The sequence below is a fragment of the Petaurus breviceps genome, unplaced genomic scaffold (genome assembly GCF_028583685.1).
Source record: "Petaurus breviceps papuanus isolate PSGF00001 unplaced genomic scaffold, PetGlider_PUasm1.0 37, whole genome shotgun sequence".
In the NCBI taxonomy this organism is placed as follows: domain Eukaryota; kingdom Metazoa; phylum Chordata; class Mammalia; order Diprotodontia; family Petauridae; genus Petaurus; species Petaurus breviceps.
The window spans coordinates 78,444,352-78,461,663 of record NW_027186296.1 but is presented as its reverse complement, the minus strand read 5'-3'; the positions used below and the strand labels follow the sequence as shown (position 1 = coordinate 78,461,663).

Sequence of the window (17,312 nt, the reverse complement as noted above, 5' to 3'; positions counted from 1 at the left end):
ACTCTGCAAAGTTAGGTCACATATCTGGGCTAAACAAAGGATTCTGGGATAGAGACCTTACTTTATAGCGGTATTTTTATCCAGTGACTTCTGCTAGAACCATGTTCTTTCTCAGGAATATCTGTAAAGGTAAAATCAGCCAAGCTCTTGTTCCAACCTTTTCATAAGCTACTGTTTTTCTATCACTACTTCTAAGTGACATTGCACTCATCCCCAAGGAAATCATTCATACTCTGCTTGAGGTTTTGTCTGTGACAAAGCATTCTGAAGGACAATGTATATTGTGGCTCTCATCAATCCACTCCAATGCAGTCTAAACATCATTTATTAAGTGCCTACTACATGCAAAGGTTTTGGAGATACAAAGACAAAATAAAAAATGGTTGCTGCCCTCAAGGAGCTTACATTCTACTAAGGGAGGGAAATACAACATGCAAACATATACATATATAGATAATAATTTGAGAAGAGAGGGTACTAACAACTAAGGAGATCAGAAAAGTCTCTCCATAGGATATGGGACCTGAGCTGAGTCCTGAAGGAAGCTAAGAAGCAGAGGTAAGAAGGGAGTACATTCCAGGCTTGTGGACAGCCTATGCAGAGCATAGAAGTGGGAGATGGGTAGGGAGTTCAGGGAACAGCAAATAGGCCAATTTGAATGGAATATAGAGTGTATGAAAAAGAGTAATATACGGTAAGACCAGAAAGGGAGTTTGGAGCTAAGTCACAAAGGACTTTATATAATAAGGTGAGGCAAGATTGACAGTTCTTGAGCAGGGAGTGTCATGGTCAAATTTGTATTTTAGGAAGATTATTTTGGCATGTCTATGGAGAAAAGATTGGTGAGGGAAGAGATGGAAAGCTGGAAGTCCAGTTAGGAGGCTGTTGTGATAGAAGTTCTGGTTAGAGGTGATCAGGCTTAAGGTAGGGTGGTACAAGAAATGTCAGGAGGGTAGAATGGATAAGACTCAGCAATTAGGAGATAGAGGGTGAGGGAGAGGGAAGGGTAGAGAAAGCTTTGAGGCTGTGAACCTGGGTGACTGAAAGGTTGGTAGTGCCCTGAACAGAAATAAGGAAATACAGAGAATGGGTGGGGTTTTTTGGAGGAAAGATTAATAAGTTTAATTATTTATAATGCATGTATTAATATTAATGAAGCTATTAACAGTTTGTCAGGGCTTTTGTAGAGAGATGTAAAATGTGTCCATACAGAACAAAGTCCGGTTCCTGAGTACTCTGTGGTTTGAACTGTGCTTGCATTGCAAGAAGACAATCAAAATGGTGTGGTATCGCCAGACTGAAATAACCCTCCCCTCAGCAAAATAACACACCACAAATAACACAGACTATGAGAGTGAAGTTCAGGTGTGGGGGTTTTTTAATTATTATTTTTACTAACTTGTGTCTTACATCAGAAAGGAGAAGGAAGAGAAGTTGGGAGAGAAGAAAGATGACTATTCTAAACCCTTAAATTCAATAGGACAGGAACATTTAGCGAAACTATAACTACCATAATTATCACCACAGAGCCCTGGAGTGAAAATGTGTAAAAAGAGATAAGCAAAACTCTTTAGCTGTGATGAAAGTGATCATAAGCGGTTAGGGCTTTATTTTCCTACTTCATACTTGGGAGGTGTCAGTCGGCACAAATAAGGCTGTGAGATGCAGAAGCTGCTCCACTAGGGAGACTTTCTGGGTTGGCCACATAGGACCCACTTCCAAGACAGGAAAATGGGGCACCTACAACTCTGTATTCAAGGTCAAGACAATTTGTTGGTGGAGCAGAATTTAAGAAACGGAAAATTCAAATGTTTTTCCTCTTTTCTATTTGCTGGTGGTTTTGATTGACTGAAAAGGAGTTTATTTGTATGGTTTCCTTTAGCTGTACTTTATGTCATGGTGAGGCTCAGTTACATAAAATATGCAGTGAGACTCTTGGGTTATAAGGGAACATAGAAAAGGCTTCACTGGAACCTTGGTTGGAAGGAAGGAAAGATACAAATGTGACTTTATCTAAGGGACGATATGTCTTCTCATGAGAACACGGACAGACTCATGCTACATCACCACAAATGAATGGAATCCTTGGCTACTCCACTCTTAGAATGATATCTCTTCTAGTTTATCCTAAATCTATCAGGCTGCACACAGCTTAGAATGATTACTAATGTGCTTCTAAGGTTGAGGTGAAAGGCTACACTCCTAACAGAGTGAATTTTTGACTGAATGGATCTGAACCACAAACTAATCACCCTAGGAAATATTAGCATTTTCTATGCAAGGGGAAGAGAACTATCCAAATGCATCATTCACTGCCAAGTTCCTTTTTTTAACTACATGTTAGATGATGTGAAATGGTCATGAGAAGTCATCACATAAATCACAGAAATGACCACAATGCATCTAGTCACCCACTGGGCATAGTGGGTTGCAGGGGCAAACTTTTTCTTTTTTGAAAATCCTGAAATTGTTTAAAAGGGAAGAATATTCACTGGCCTTTTATTTTTTCTGAATGAAGATGAGCTGGAGCAGCACCTGAGGAGCCAATGTTCACACTGTATCAAACAGCATTAAGCAGCAGTTACCTAGGATGTGGGCAGGTTAATTCATCTTTGGCAGTGATTTGTTATGTATCTAAGGAGCGTGAGTGAACTGGTATGGGCTGAGGCTGGTGAGTGTATGTAGGACTTAATTTTAGCTTATAGCAAATGACAATGATCACAGAAGATTTAGCACCTCAGTTGGCACCTTCTCTGGCTTAGAATCATCTGTTGCCTGAATGAGAAGGGCATAATATTGGGTAACTTCTCTGTGATTGCTCCAGGACAGAGTTGGCTCCTAGCAAGTCAGGCTGCTGCTTCTAAGTGAGTTTTTCTTGCTTGCGAGAAAATTCAGTATTGAAAATGAGACTAAAGCCTGGAGATATTTTATACTATGTAACAGGTGTTTGGTTTGGGGGGTGGGGGAGGAAGCTATTTAAAAGGTCAAATGCGTATTATTCCCTCTTAAGTATTAGTTATTTGTTTGCGGGTTGTTGGATTTTTTTTTTTTAAGCACTGACTATATTTTTTGGCTTGAAATGGTGACTTCTTCTAGGTTTGATTTTTCGGTTTTCTTAGTAGATATTATGGTTTCCTCCATTATTTCTGCAAAGCTCTCCTCTATCTGAGAAACCTTCTTGGAGCCCACATTAGAAGCTTCCTCCTCCTTCTCCTCTTTCTTAGACAACAGAGGGGGTGACACTTTTGAGGAAGTTGAACTAAACATTCTGGATGACATCAAATAACCAGGATTAGGAGGTGGATTCAGCCCTGAAATGGTCATTCCACTGGTGCTGAATCGGGTCTCTTCACCTTCGAGCAGCTTCCTGTGAATGCAGCAGAGAGAAGGATTAACAAGCAGAAAATGTCACTGAAAGGTCAAATCACCAACCCCAAGCTATTCCGAAAAGGTCCAACTGGATTTGGTTTCCTGACTCAAAGTCAGGACCATATATACTTGAAAAAAATGTAATTTGCATCACAGTTAATTATAAATGTTCTATATCTCCCCAACTCAACTATAAACATTTAATGGTAGAGATTATTTTTATTAATATCTTTCTCCACTTTCCTAACATAAAGTTGCACAATTATTTGCTGTACCAGAATCTGAAGACAAAGACAAAATGGCATCAAGGAAATTGAAACTAAGAAAGTACCCATCAGTTGGGGAATGGCTGAACAAAATATATATGAATACAATGGAATATTGTTGTGCCATAAAGAGAGAGAGATATGTGACACAATGGATAAAGCTCTGGGCCTGAAGTCAGGAAGACCAGAGTTCAACTTCAACCTCAGACACTTAATAGCTCTGTCACTTTGGGCAAGTCATTTAACCTCTGGTTGCCTCAGTTTCCTCACCTGTAAAATGGGGATAACAAAAGCACCTACCTCCCGGATTGTTGTGAGAATCAAATGAGATAATATTTGTAAAGTGCCAGGCACATTGTAGGTGCCATATAAATGAAATGCTAATTGTTATTATCATTATTGTTATTGTTATTATATGAAATTATTAAAGTTAGAGTTTCAGAGAAGCCAGGGAAGACTTATATGAACTGATGTAGAGTGAAATGAACTGAATCAAGAGAATTTACACAACAAGAAAATTGTAAAGACAACTTTGAAAGACTTAAGAGCTCTGTTAATGCAGTGATCAATTACAATTCCAGAAGGCCCATGATGAAAAATGTTACTCATGTCCTCACAGAAAGGCAATGGATCCAGGGTGCTGAATGAAACATTATTTTCGGGACATGGACAATGTGGGAATGTTTTTGACCTATATACATTTATTACAAGGACCAAAATGGCACAACTAGAATAGATTAGGCTTGAGGGGAGGGAGAGACAGCCAAAAAGTGTTTCATTAGGACTGTTGACATTGTTGTATATTAATTTAACCAACAGAAAGATAGAATACAGTCAAATATCCACATTGGTTCTGTAACTTCTGGTGACCTAGGGCACTCTGAGCAATGGCCTCAAACACTACTGGCTATGAGCTGGGCATTACCTGTAAGCTGCAATCTCAATGTCCAGAGCCATTTTGACATTGAGCAGATCCTGGTACTCCCGCAGGTGGCGAGCCATCTCACTCTTTGTGTTCCTCAGGTCATTCTCTAGTTGCCCAATACTATCCTGCAAAAGAGAAGTCCTGATCAGTTAGCCCAAACCAGCCTAAAGTCAATGGTACTCCCATGGGGTATGTGACTCTGGTTATTGTGGAAATTCACAATATCAGCTATGGATTGTCCCACTCCTGGTTTGTCTCATTACATTGTTCATCCATCCATCTATTTATTCATTCAACAAGCACTAATTAAGAGTTTCCTCTGAAATTCTTTGTTATATGGGATGCCTCTCTGGGAAAAGGAGAGAGGAGAGACCCAGGGAGAAATGTAAGTGATATAAAAATAAAATGCATCAATAATTTTTTTTAAAAAAAGAACTTATTCTGTGAATTATTATAGATTCAAGAAGTGATGTAAAGTTTTAAGGTATGGTCCTTGCCCTCATGGAGCTTACAATCTAATAGGAAAATTAAAGATCCAATAACCACATATCCTTTCTCTACCCCACAATCTCCATTAGGAGTTCAGAATCAAGAAATTCCTACTGGGACAAGAGCAGGACAGAAAGACAACAAGCCTAGCCAGGATGCCCTGTATCTTTTTCACATTTTGATTTCCTTACAATCATTTCTCAACAGCTGCTATAGAATCTCTTTATTAACAGCCTTTTATTTAGTTGGTAAAAAAAAAAAAGTCAAGAATGAAATAAAAAAAACTTGTTTTGGCTAAATACTAAAACTGAATCAATATATGTTTTTAAATGTCATAGGGTCCTACTCCAAATTCTTCTAAGTACAAGTCCAGGCCCAGAAAGAAAGAAACTTTGAATTTGTTGCTCATTATATTTGCTGGATATTTGAGATCACTAACCATATATAATTGTATCAGTGGCTTGTTGCTTATTTGTTGTTTGTCCTTTGTTCTCGAAGAGGTCCAATGACATCACAAGGGTGATGTCTTGAACTGTGTATCAATGGCTTAGGAGACATGGAAGATTCAACAGATTGAGCATTATTTTGCTGAAAACAATGATGCATGTCAGTGCATGAGATATCTAAGCTATACTACGCTACATTTGCTGGGTAGGTTCACATCTCCAACTGCTTGGTACTAAGTTCAACAATGTCAGCCTTGGTGGTGAGAAACACAGTTGATGCTACAAGATGTACAAACCTTCAAACCCTAAGAATCAGCAGAAAGAACTTAAATTATACCGCCTACTATTTTATAAACAGTAGAACTCAGCAGAGAATAGATCTTGATGGACAATAGTGATAGAACAATCAACAATAATTTAAAAATAAGTGGGGTGAGATACCAATTAAATGGAAGCAAAAAATGCTCTAAAATCATTAAAGAATCATGGGAGACAAAGCAAGGAAGACTCCTGGAGGGCAGTGGAACTTTTATTTCAATACCTTTTATTTCAATTTTAATCAATTTTGATACCACCAAAGCTGATGAAATAGCTAGATAGGCCTTTTCCTGAAATGAAGATCATGTGAGGGGGGGAAAAAACCTGATCGTTTCATGATTAGTCTGAGATGAAAGACTCAAAACTGATTTTTGGTCTGTTTTGTTCTGTTAATTAGTCGTGTTATATATAGTCTTTGTAACCCCATTTGGGGTTTTCTGGGCAAAGATACTGAAGAAGTTTGCTATTTCCTTCTCCAACTCATTTTATAGATGAGAAAACTGAAGCAAACACGGTTAAATAATTTGCCCAGGATCACCAGCTAGTAAATGTCTGAGGCTACATTTGAACTCAGGTCCTCCTGACTCCAGGTCCAGTATGTTATCCACTGCTCCATCTTTGCCACAGCTTTCTAAAAAATCCGGAGATAAGTTTCTCTTCTGTTTCCTTTTCCTCCTCAAAACAGAAAATAAGATGCCTTTGTATATTTCAGATGCTCTGAAAACCTCGGATTAAAGCTACATACTAAAAGGGCAAAATCCTACCTTGGCTATCTAGAAATTCCATTCATACAGAAAAAAGACTTGCAAATGGGTTCTGAATAATATGGGGACAGAAATATCAGAATGTTGTGGAAAGGACTCTAGCTATTGAATCCAACCATCCTCATTTTGCAGAGGAGGAACCAGAGGTTCAGAAAGGTCAAGTGATTTCTCAAAGGGCACAATTAGTGATAGCACTAACACTAGAAATCAATTCTTTGAGCATTCTCAACCCAGTACACTCTGCTACTCTAGTTCCCCATAACTTTCCCCCAGCTTTACCCACCATTTTCTTTAAAAAAAATTATCCATAAGAAATGGTTAAATATATGTGGTATATAAAAATAATGAATCTTTTTTCACTTACTTTATTTGCTTTTTTTTTTGCAACATGGCTAATACAGAAATATGTTTTTGTATGACTTCACATTTATGATTGATATCATATTGCCTGCTTTCTCAATGGGTTGGGGAGGGGCTGGAGAGAATTTAGAATTCAAAATTTCAAAACAATGAACATTTAAAAAAGTAAAAAATAAAAATGATAAAAAACATTATTCCTCTATTTAAAATTACAAATTTGAGGAATTCAAAGAAACATGGAAAGAGACAGAATGATGCAAATCAAAACAAAAGTATAATTAGAGGAACATCCACTATACATCCATTATAACATAAAAAACAAGCACAAAAATTATATGTACACATACAAAAGGGAGACCATAGGAGGTAAAGAGCAACATTTTCTTAAAGTATATATATTTTAATATGATTAGTTTAATTATATGGTTGTATTGGGTTTTATTGGATTTCCTCCTGATCTAGAGCTTTCAAAGAAAATTCTCTTTTAAAAAATTAAAATATATTAATCTAATGACAGTCTCTCTTAGTCAAAAGTGAATGTTGTATACAAGGATAAAACATTCTCACCATAGGCACTATTACATGAAAGGAATCTGGAACCAAAGATATATCTTTTATCTATCATAAAATCAAATGAGAGCTTGCATGTTGAAGACAAATGTATGCCATGTTGGAAGGGCTATGGAAACACAGACATAGAATTGAAGATGAAAATCACTGAAAGGGTGATGGGAAGGCACATGGTGGATGTAAGTAGATTGCACTACATTACAACAAATGATGCTGGAAAAGTGGTTTAAAGGTCATTAAAGAAAGAGTTGACTAGAAAAGAGATGTGCTGGTCACAAAACAAGAGAAGGGATAAAGGAAGGACAATCTTCATTAGTATCTATGTAATGTTAAGATGAGGAAAGCCCCCAGAACATCATGGGGTGGGTATGTGTGTCTTTTGTGGGTATGTGTGGATGTGTTGAATAGGATGGGCTGGCATGGATGGGTTGTAAATGGCATAAATTAAAGGAGTACCTACGTCAATGATGTACCATGATCCATCAAAATATTAGAGTAATTAATTAATTATTAGAGTATTAGAATTAAAATATTAGAGAAATTAGTTAATGAGGAATTTGGAGAAATTTGAGGAGACTAAAAGAAACTAATACAGAGCAAAGTAACAGAACCACATGAACAATATACATAACAATTATGACAATATAAAGACATCAGTATTTAAATAAATGCAGTCCCCAATGGACTCTAGAGGCCTATATCCTTTCCTGCTATATTGTTGTTGAGTCATTTGCAGTCGTGACTGACTCTTTGTGACCCTATTTGGGGTTTTCTTGGCAAAGATACTGCAAAGGTTTGCCTTTTCCTTTTCTAGCTCATTTTACAGATGGGAAAACTGAAGCAAACAGGGTTAAGTGACTTGCCCAGGGTTACACAGCTAGTAAGTGTCTGAGGCCAGATTTGAACCCACAAACATAAGTCTTCAGGCCCACTGAGTCACCTGCCTTCCCACAGGAAAGTAGTAGAAAGCACACATAATGAGACATAAGCTGTTAGACACCATCAAGTTGTCGTTTTGCTTAACTTCACTTCTTTGTTAATAAGAGCATTGGCCTTGTCCAAAAAACAACAAACAGAACAACATGTCTCAGTCTGCATATAGAGGTCATCAACTCTCTGTCAGGACATGGCAGCATGATCATTTGCTTTTCCTAATTTATTATAGGCTCTGGAACCAGATATTGTATGTAAAGAGTAAGCAGGTTGTGGAACATTTGGGAACATCTTAGTGTATGAATTATAGTGTATAAGCTATGGGCTTTGTGTGACATCTACTTTGGCTTTTCATGGACCTTTTTTTTTTCTTCCTATCTATTTGTCAGCTGTACTTCCTCTATAGGTGAGATCGAGGAATCATTTGAAGGTAAAAGTGAGAGTTAGGATTAGTAACTTTAATTTGCATCAGGTACTCTGCTTATTTGTAGAGATTTAGATTGTGATAAAAGGTGCGGTTTTGCTCTCAGTAGCAGGAAATGCCTTTGATAGCTGATCTGACTCTTTCTTCCCTCTTCTTAGTTTTCTATTTATACCTTGAATAGATTTTCAAAAATACCATGGGAAGATAACTCAGCACTTATGCTAAACAAGATAGTGTTGCCCACATGAAAAACTACTGTATAATTTCAGTAGTCTGCTTCCCTGGGTTGTGGAGCTTCAGGCTCTGCCTGAGGGAGTTGAGTGAAAGATTTTATATCACCTTAAGAAACCTCTTTTTTAAATCACTGACATCAGCACTAAAAGCTAGGGTCTAGAAGATGAATAAAACAGAGAAAGGTGATGGTGGTGAAAAGAAGGAGGAAAGAGCAACGAGAGACATCTATCTCTATTTATTTGGGATGACATTCTCAGCTTTTGTTGAGGCCACACCTTTGTCAGATAAGAGCTGTCATTCTGTAAAAGATGTCTTCCTAAGCCATAAGTAATGAATGGAGGACAAGGAGGATATGTCCTTTTGGAAAAGAACTCTCTTGTCTTCCTTTGTTTTCCAGAAACAAAGGATAAAGTATATCCAGAGAAGAATAAGGGGATTTCTAAATGTGAAAGATCACTCAGAGTGATTTAAGAAATGGAATTAAGTAGAAAAAAAAGGTCCATGAGTAAGCAGAAAACAAATAAATCCTCTGTCCAGGCTTGTAATTTCAAAGATAGATTTCTCTGGCTCTATATTTCCATGCTGCTGCTTCTCCCTCACCCCGCCCTATCACTTTCAGTGGATAGACCCCACATACAATTTAATTAGGCTAAGCTCCAGTTTCATCCTGGTGAGAGCACAGCAGCCATTACCCTTTTCCCCAGAGACCTATGAAATAAGAAGAATCAGCAAAGTCTTTCAAGGAAGCAACTTCACCTCTCAAAGACCTGTGGCTGTCTTTTCATTATTGGGCTGGGTCCCTGAGCTCTGTCTGAGAATCTATTCCCTTTGCTCTTCCATAAGACTTTGCATTCATTCCAAGAATGTAAAGAAAATAAGAGAAATGATACAGGGATTGGAATTACTCTCTGCAAAGAGGTAGTTATATTTGACTTGAGATATACTTTAATAACAATGGTCCTTCCCTCCCTGGATCTACTTCACCACTCCTAGTTTGTCACACTATTGTTCACTTGATTATGTCATCTCGAGTTATTCTTTGTTTCATATGTATGAATGTTGCCTCCACAATTAAAATATAGAGATCATGACCTAATACTTCTTTTCCCCTTATCTAGCACAGTGCTTAATGTATAGCAGGGTTCTCTGTATAGTTGTTAACCTGGTTCTGCTGTGTCCTTCCCCTACGTCCATGTAAGGACAAGCTTATAAAGTAAGATGTGCATTGGGCTCCTGGAAAATACACTAATTGTTTGCTCTTTAAAGCAGAAGAAAAGGCAATGGCATCCTCTCTTCTGCAGTGGGGGAAAAAAAGAAAAAAATACAGGACAGTTGAATTTTAGTGAGGAAATCATGGTGCTTTGACTTGACCTGTTATGAAATTCCCTGAGAAAGAAGATATTATTGCTTCTTGGCCAAGACAATATCCAGCAGCTTCAGCCTTCCTAGGATACCAGGTGGGCCTGAGCCACACCCAAGCAAAATGAAATAGCTCTGAACTATCTGTCTCAACACCTCACTTCAGTCCCTTGAGCTGTTTCACTTAGTCCTGAAAAGAATTGCTGGGGCAGAGAGGAGGAGTGGGGGCGGGGTGGGGTGCAGCACTGCAGAGCTGCAGATGCCGCATTTTTTCTGCAGACCCAGGTCTGGCTGCCCATGCTATTGTGTGACCCTGAAAGCCTTTCAAGGCAAAACAGACAACCAAGCATCAATAAACACCACCCCTTCCTCTTTCTCACCACCACCAGGCCAAGGAAGGAAAAGCTGTATGCTATGCTAGCCAACAGCATACCATGGTACCAAACAGAAAGGAGAAGTGTCTTAAAATTATCCTAGGCTGGGCACCTCCCTTTCATAGAGTAACAAAGCTATACTTTCAGGAGTCACCTAGTCCTTCTCCCTAGAATCTAGGAAGAAGAAATGTAGTCTAGACCCCAATTATAGTAGATTTCATTCATTCAGAATGGCTGGGAACAGAGCCAGATATTTAGTAGAAAGCTTGGGTTTTAGGATTTTGTGATGCAGTTCAACTTTATTTTTATGCATTCTCAGTAATTACTAGCAGTAGATAAAATAGAGATACTCCCAGACTTACTGGAACAAAGAACAAAAATAATTTACATTTTAACACAAATAACTCACTTTAAATGTATTGAATAAAGAAAGGTTCATTTGAAAGTAGTAATATGTTTGCAGACAATGTTTCATAGACGTTAAAAACAGTTCATGCTCTTCAGATAAATGACTCCCATCTTATTTACACAAATAATTTTTCTCAAATACTTTATTCATAAATAGTGTAAGAGTGCAAAATTCAACCCAAATCAGGCTGAATTATCCCAAATTTATGAATTAATGGAGACCAAATTAATGAGGCTTTATTGTACCCTAAGGAAAGTCACAAAATTACCATTCTTTGCTAATACTTCCCTCCTCCTGGACCCATACTGCTGCCTTTTGTCCCTTGCCTGGTCAACCAGACACATCCCACAGCAAATCTGAAGATGCAGTAGCCATTGTTTGCTGGAGGTGGAGGAGGAACAAATAGGAAATATCTTTTCAGAGCATAAAGGACAGGTGAAGAGGAACAAATAAATGCCTACAACTGCCTTACAACAAAGAAGCCCCAGCCTCTGTAGTTCAGTTCCTGAGTTACAACAATCAACCAATAAATAAGTAAAAGTAAGGGAAAAGGATGCTTTAAAACAGAATCTCACTGTAATGCAAAGGTTTCTGTAAAAGCACTAAACAAAAGCAAAATTTTATGCCTCCCATGAACGACCGCAGGTGGCCAAGAATATACAACTAGAGCGTGGGGGGGTTGAAGGCAATTGTCTAGAGAGCCATAACCAAGACTACACAGGCCAAAGATAGAGGGAAATCTATCACTGCTGAGAAACAGGGAAAATCGAAAGATGTTAAGACTGGCATAGTACCATGGACAGCAGCCGTAGCGTTTTCGCCTTTTAACCTATAGCGCTCAGCCCCCATAGGGACTCTTAGCAAAAGGGCTGCCCCAGAGGTGTAAATTGGGACCCGAACTCTAGGAGCGTGAAAGGCAAAGGCAAGCGAATAGATCAATCACTCTGTTCCCTTTTCATCCCCACCTCTTCTTTAATATAATCACTATTGTCTACGTTAGGAGAAGGGTGTGGTAGGCTGCTAGCTTAGTTTTTTTTTTTTAGTCCATCGTATTTTTCAGAAAATCAATACTAGAGGAAAATAAAGGCTGCTCTCTCCACTATTGTGTGACAATGTCCATTTTGGGAGGGGTTAGGGAGAAGAGCTTGATTTTCAAGAGGAGGATTAGGATCAATCACTTGGATAGGGGACCCTTCGGTTGCTCAAGGTATAAGCACAAGCCAGTGTTGATGGACCTCCACTTTTACCCACGCAGGAGTCACTAGTGAAGAATGTAGTCTGGCACCACTTACCTGAAAGCCAGCCACCTCAGCACTGTGCCTTTCCTCCATCTCCAGGATCTGCCTTTCCAGGGACTCATTGGCGCCCCGGAGTCCTTCGATTTCGATGGTACGTGCCTGTAGTTGGCGTCGGTACTCGTGGATCTCCTCACGGCTGGCTCGAATGGCTTCGGTGCTGCGCGCCGCTTGCTCGTTCAAGTTGGCGAATTTAGACTTGTACCACTCCTCAGCGGATTGCAGATTCTTGGCGGCCAGAGATTCGTACTGGGCACGGATCTCCCGCAGCGCCGAGGTCAGATCTGGCTTGGCCACGGTCATGTCCACCTCGGCCGAGGCTTGGGACGATGCCTGCAGCGTCGCCAGCAGCTCAGACACTTCCTCCTCGTGCACTTGCCGTAGGAAGGCCAATTCATCTAACAGCGCCTCCACCTTCTTTTCCAGGTCCAGCCGTGCCAAGGTGGCACCGTCCACATCTCGCTGCTGCGCCTTTAGGGCGCGCTCTGCGCCCTCTCTCCCGCGGCTCTCCTCCTCGCAACGCGCCCGCAGCCGCTGCACCTCCTCGGCCAGCCCGTCCCGCTCCAGCAGCGCCTGAGTCCTCGCGGAGCTAGCCTCCTCCAGCTGGGTCCTGAGCTCCCGCAGCTCGCGCTGGAACAGCTCGCCAACGCGCGAGGGCTCGGCGTGGCGCTGCCGCAGTGCCGCCAGTTCAGCCTCAAGCGCACGGTTCTGGGTCTCCAGCTGGTGCACCTTTTCGATGAACACTGCAAAGCGGTCGTTGAGGCCCTGCAACTGCTCTTTCTCGTTGGTACGGATGATCTTGTACTCATTGTTGCGAGCTGCTGCCTGGCTCAGGTCCAGGTTGTCGGGCCCAGTCCGGCGGTAGCTCAGCCCCAGCCCCAGAGAAGAGGAGGCGGAACAGGCTCCCGAAGAGGCAACATTGCAGCGGGACAGAGACTGTGACCTGAAGCTCCCGGCACCGCTGCCCCCGAAGCGCGAGGAGAGGCGTGAGCCATCCCCAAACACCTTCCTGTAGGAGGAGGAGCAAAGATAATGGTCCGAGCTGAAGCTCATCGTGCAGGTGGACTGCGAGGGTACTGAGCAAAAGACTAGGCAGATCGCGGCTCGGGGCACCGGAGTTATAAGGCGCTGGAGGCGGGGCTGGGAGAGAAGCGTTGGAGGCGGGGCGTTCGCAGGAACCATGGAAAGGGAAGGTCCATGGAGAAGGGAGAGCTGGGAGTGGTGAGTGATGGAGGTGGGGTGAGGGTTGGGGGGGATGTCGTGGGAGGGTGGAGAATCGCACTGCCGCAGCGCAGTGCCTGGAGCTGCGTGGCCTCTCTGACCAAAGGACCTGGAGGACCAAGACTACAGGCGGAAGCTGTGTGCCCTCTCTAAGAAGATGCAGCCTGGCTCTCCGCCAGCCCATTTTTCCTTGCACCGAGGTCCGGAGAGAAGTGATTTTGACACTCCGGTCTCCAAACCAACCTTGACCATCCCCTCAGCTTTGCACATCCTACCGGATACTATATTGTCATTCTGCCCATGATTTGCCACGATCCTGGAGTCCCCTCCCCTTTTCTTTCCAAACATCCCTCACCCCCGAATTCTGGAAGTCTCTGCCCCATTAGGTTGGGGCCATCTAATTGAGGGTAGCATCTCCTCTCAGAAGACAACAGTAACTAGGTCTTCCTATTCATACCACTAGCTCCCCCAGGGGACTGTCTCCACCCTTTAGGCCTCTTAGATGAGGCTATCTCCTCCAACCCAGGAGTTCCCAAACTTCAGTCAGTACCTCGATCCCACCTCAGACCATGTGGAGACATTTCTTAAGAGGAGAGAAATTATGTGCATGAAGCCCAAACAGTAGAAGCATGAAAGAGGCACAAGAAATGGAATGGGTCAGCGTTCAGTATATGCATAGATGATAGCGGGATTAACAAAGAAAACCAAGTGTCTTCAGTACGGAAAGATGGAGCCTGAAAAGGGTTATTAACCAAGTCTATAAAATCCTGCAGGATAAGATGGACACAGCTCTTTTTCTTTAATCAAATCCTGCAATTCTAGAATGGGAGTCCTTCCTTCTAGCAAAACTAAAAGGAAATAATATGCAGACACATAAAAGGAAGAACTGATCCTCACAGAATCCTCTCTTTCAGTTCAACATTTATTGAGTGTCCATTGTGTGCAGAACACCGTTCTGGGAGAGAGTAAAAGGATATGAAATAGCTCCTGCACTGATGTAGCCCAGTAGAAGGATCAGACACTAGCATAGATTCCTACACTAGAAACTGTTAAACAAATGAGAACGGGCACTTAAAGTGTTATGTGGGGTCCAAGAATTTCCATTAAGGTTATTATATACAGCCTTCAGAGAGGTAATGTGCTATATTGGAAAGAGTGGTAGCCTTGCAACATCCTCAAATCCTGGCTCTTCCACTTATTCTCTGGCTGACCTTGGACAAGTCTCAACGTTCTGAGACTCAGTTCTTCATCTGTATAGGCACTGGACAAGATGACTTCTAAGGACCCCTCCAGTTCTGACTCTATGACCTTAAGAGCCTAACTTCTGATCAGAATCAATGTCCTTAATCCAGTGTTTTCATAGCAGTGAATGGTAGTGGTTGAGGCTCAAGCCACCAACTTCTTCCAACTGTCCAGATTTCTTTGGAAGATACTCTGCTTCTTGGCAGTGATTGTTGTTCTTAATTTCCCTCTAGCATCAGGCATATGAACCACTAAGGAATCACATGTCCCTTGATTAGCCTGATTCTATAATTTTTCCTCTTGTTTTCATGCTTCTGGATCTCTGAATCATTTAATACTATTGACCACCTTCTTGACACTCTCTCATCCTTAGCAGTGAAATTAGAGAAGTGCCACATGGAAGAGAGGACTAGGAAAAAAAAAACCTAGAAGTGACATTTTCATGTTCTGGTGGTATACAGTGACAATCAGAACTGGGCGACTTCAGGAAGAAGGATGGGGCTCAGTTCCTTTTTGGTGTATTTGTTTGCACAAACCCAGATGGGCTTGGGATGAGTGTGGCTAAGTTTCCCAAGAAGTTTCTCTGATATGGATGGGAACATCTCAGTCTCTTCACTCATATGTTGAATGATAGAAGTGCAGGGGAAGGTGGAGGCCAGAGGGGAGCAATGTTTGTTTTTATATGGTCATTTATAGTTTTTAAACCTTCTTTTGAAAACTGTTCATGTTCTGTAACCACTTATCTATTGGGAAATTTCAGATCTGCCTACTAGACACCTCTATCTAAACGTCTGACTCATATCTTGAATATAATATGTCAAAAATGGAATTTGTCATTTTCCCCTAGCCCCTGATTTTTTGTGTTGTTTTTTTTATTGCATTTTCACGATATATTCCCAACAATGGAATTACTGGGTCAAAGACTATAATTATTTTTGTAATTTTTATTGCATATTAACAGAATACTTTAGGAAAGGTTCTAAAAGCACCCCCAACATTAAGGTTTGATGCTTTTAATTGCTTTTGTCATTTGATCAGTCTGAGATGGTAGCTCAAAGTTGTTTTAATTTGAAGCATTCAAATCACATAATTTTATATCTAGGAGAGAAAGCTATCACGTAGTCCAACCTCATCATTTTACAGAGGAGGAAACTGAGGCAAATAGAGGTATACCTTTAGAGAGGTTTTGTTCTTATGGTTACAAAGGTGTCATTAGCAGTTACCATTCAGAGCATAGATCAACCATATTACAAATAATAATTTATCAAACCCAACATGAATCCATTTTTAACTACTCAATTATAAATATTGCTACATCATTCTAGCTACTTTTCCACAGCCACAAAAATATAAACATCTATAAAATAAATCTTAGGAATCTCAAAACTAACTTTAACATCCTGATGCAGAAATAAGCATTTCTCCAAGTGGAGTTCACAACTTTAGACAACTTTTTATTCTTCTGTTCTTTTAGTGAGGTCTGAAATCTTTTTTACACTTTCTGGGCTTTTCTTTTGGCCCATGTTAAACATATTGATGGATGTTGAAGCTAAGGACTTTATATTGTCTCAGCCTGAAAAAAAAAAATGTTCCTGCCCTTTTGGGAAATTAATGATCTTACTTTGTATTACTCTCTAATTGAGTTTCACATTGACATTGTATCAGTGCAAATGGTTTCTAACTTCTCTAACTTTCTCTTTCTTTCTATGGCACCTCTCTCTCTCTCTCTCTCTCTCTCTCTCTCTCTCTCTCTCTCTCTCTTTCTCTCTCTCCTTAGTCAATACTACACTTTCCTTCACTTCTACTTTTTCAAATTCTACCATCTTTATTTCCTAATCATATCCAAGGTCATCTTCAGAACTAATTTTTAATTGTGCATATCTTTGACCCAGCAATATAGACACACTACTGGGTCTGTATCCCAAAGAGAACAAAGGAAAAGGAAATATACAGAAATATTTATAGCAGCTCTTTTTTGTGGTGGCAAAGAATTGGAAACTGAGGGGATACTCATCAATTGTGGAATGGCTGAACAAGTTGTGCTATATAATTGTGATGGAGTGTTACTGTGTTATAAGAAATGACAAAGCAGGATGGTTTCAGAAAAACATGGAAAGACTTATATGAACTGATGAAAAGTGAAGTAAGCAGAACCAGGAGAACATTGTACACAGTTATAGTAATGTATGATGACCCACTGTGAATAACTTAGCTCTTCTCAGCAATACAATTGACCCAAGACAATACCAAAGAACTTATAATGAAAAATGCTATCCATTTCCAGAGAAAGAACTAATGGAATCTGAATGCAGAT

General features: G+C 40.4%; 2 protein-coding genes across 2 annotated transcripts in view; one reads left to right on the top strand and one right to left on the bottom strand.

Annotated features, from left to right (window-relative positions):
* The window catches only part of NT5C2 (5'-nucleotidase, cytosolic II), a 266,169-nt gene that overhangs the window by 103,630 nt on the left and 145,227 nt on the right, over positions 1-17,312 (top strand). The gene's annotated exons all lie outside the window — the stretch shown is intronic.
* Positions 2,443-13,651, bottom strand: INA (internexin neuronal intermediate filament protein alpha). Its single transcript, XM_069098859.1, has 3 exons — positions 12,533-13,651; positions 4,561-4,685; positions 2,443-3,367 (listed from the first exon to the last, which is right to left on the bottom strand). Exons 1-3 carry the CDS (start codon positions 13,586-13,588, stop codon positions 3,061-3,063), a joined length of 1,488 nt encoding a protein of 495 aa, XP_068954960.1. The 5' UTR covers positions 13,589-13,651; the 3' UTR covers positions 2,443-3,060.

Coding starts and splice junctions, on each gene's coding strand:
- INA (XM_069098859.1), bottom strand. CDS start 13,588: ATGAGCTTCAGCTCGGACCATTATCTTTGCTCCTCCTCCTACAGGAAG. Junction 4,686..12,532: donor CTGAGGTGGCTGGCTTTCAG/GTAAGTGGTGCC, acceptor TCTCTTTTGCAG/GATAGTATTGGGCAACTAGA. Junction 3,368..4,560: donor ATTGAGATTGCAGCTTACAG/GTAATGCCCAGC, acceptor CTGCATTCACAG/GAAGCTGCTCGAAGGTGAAG.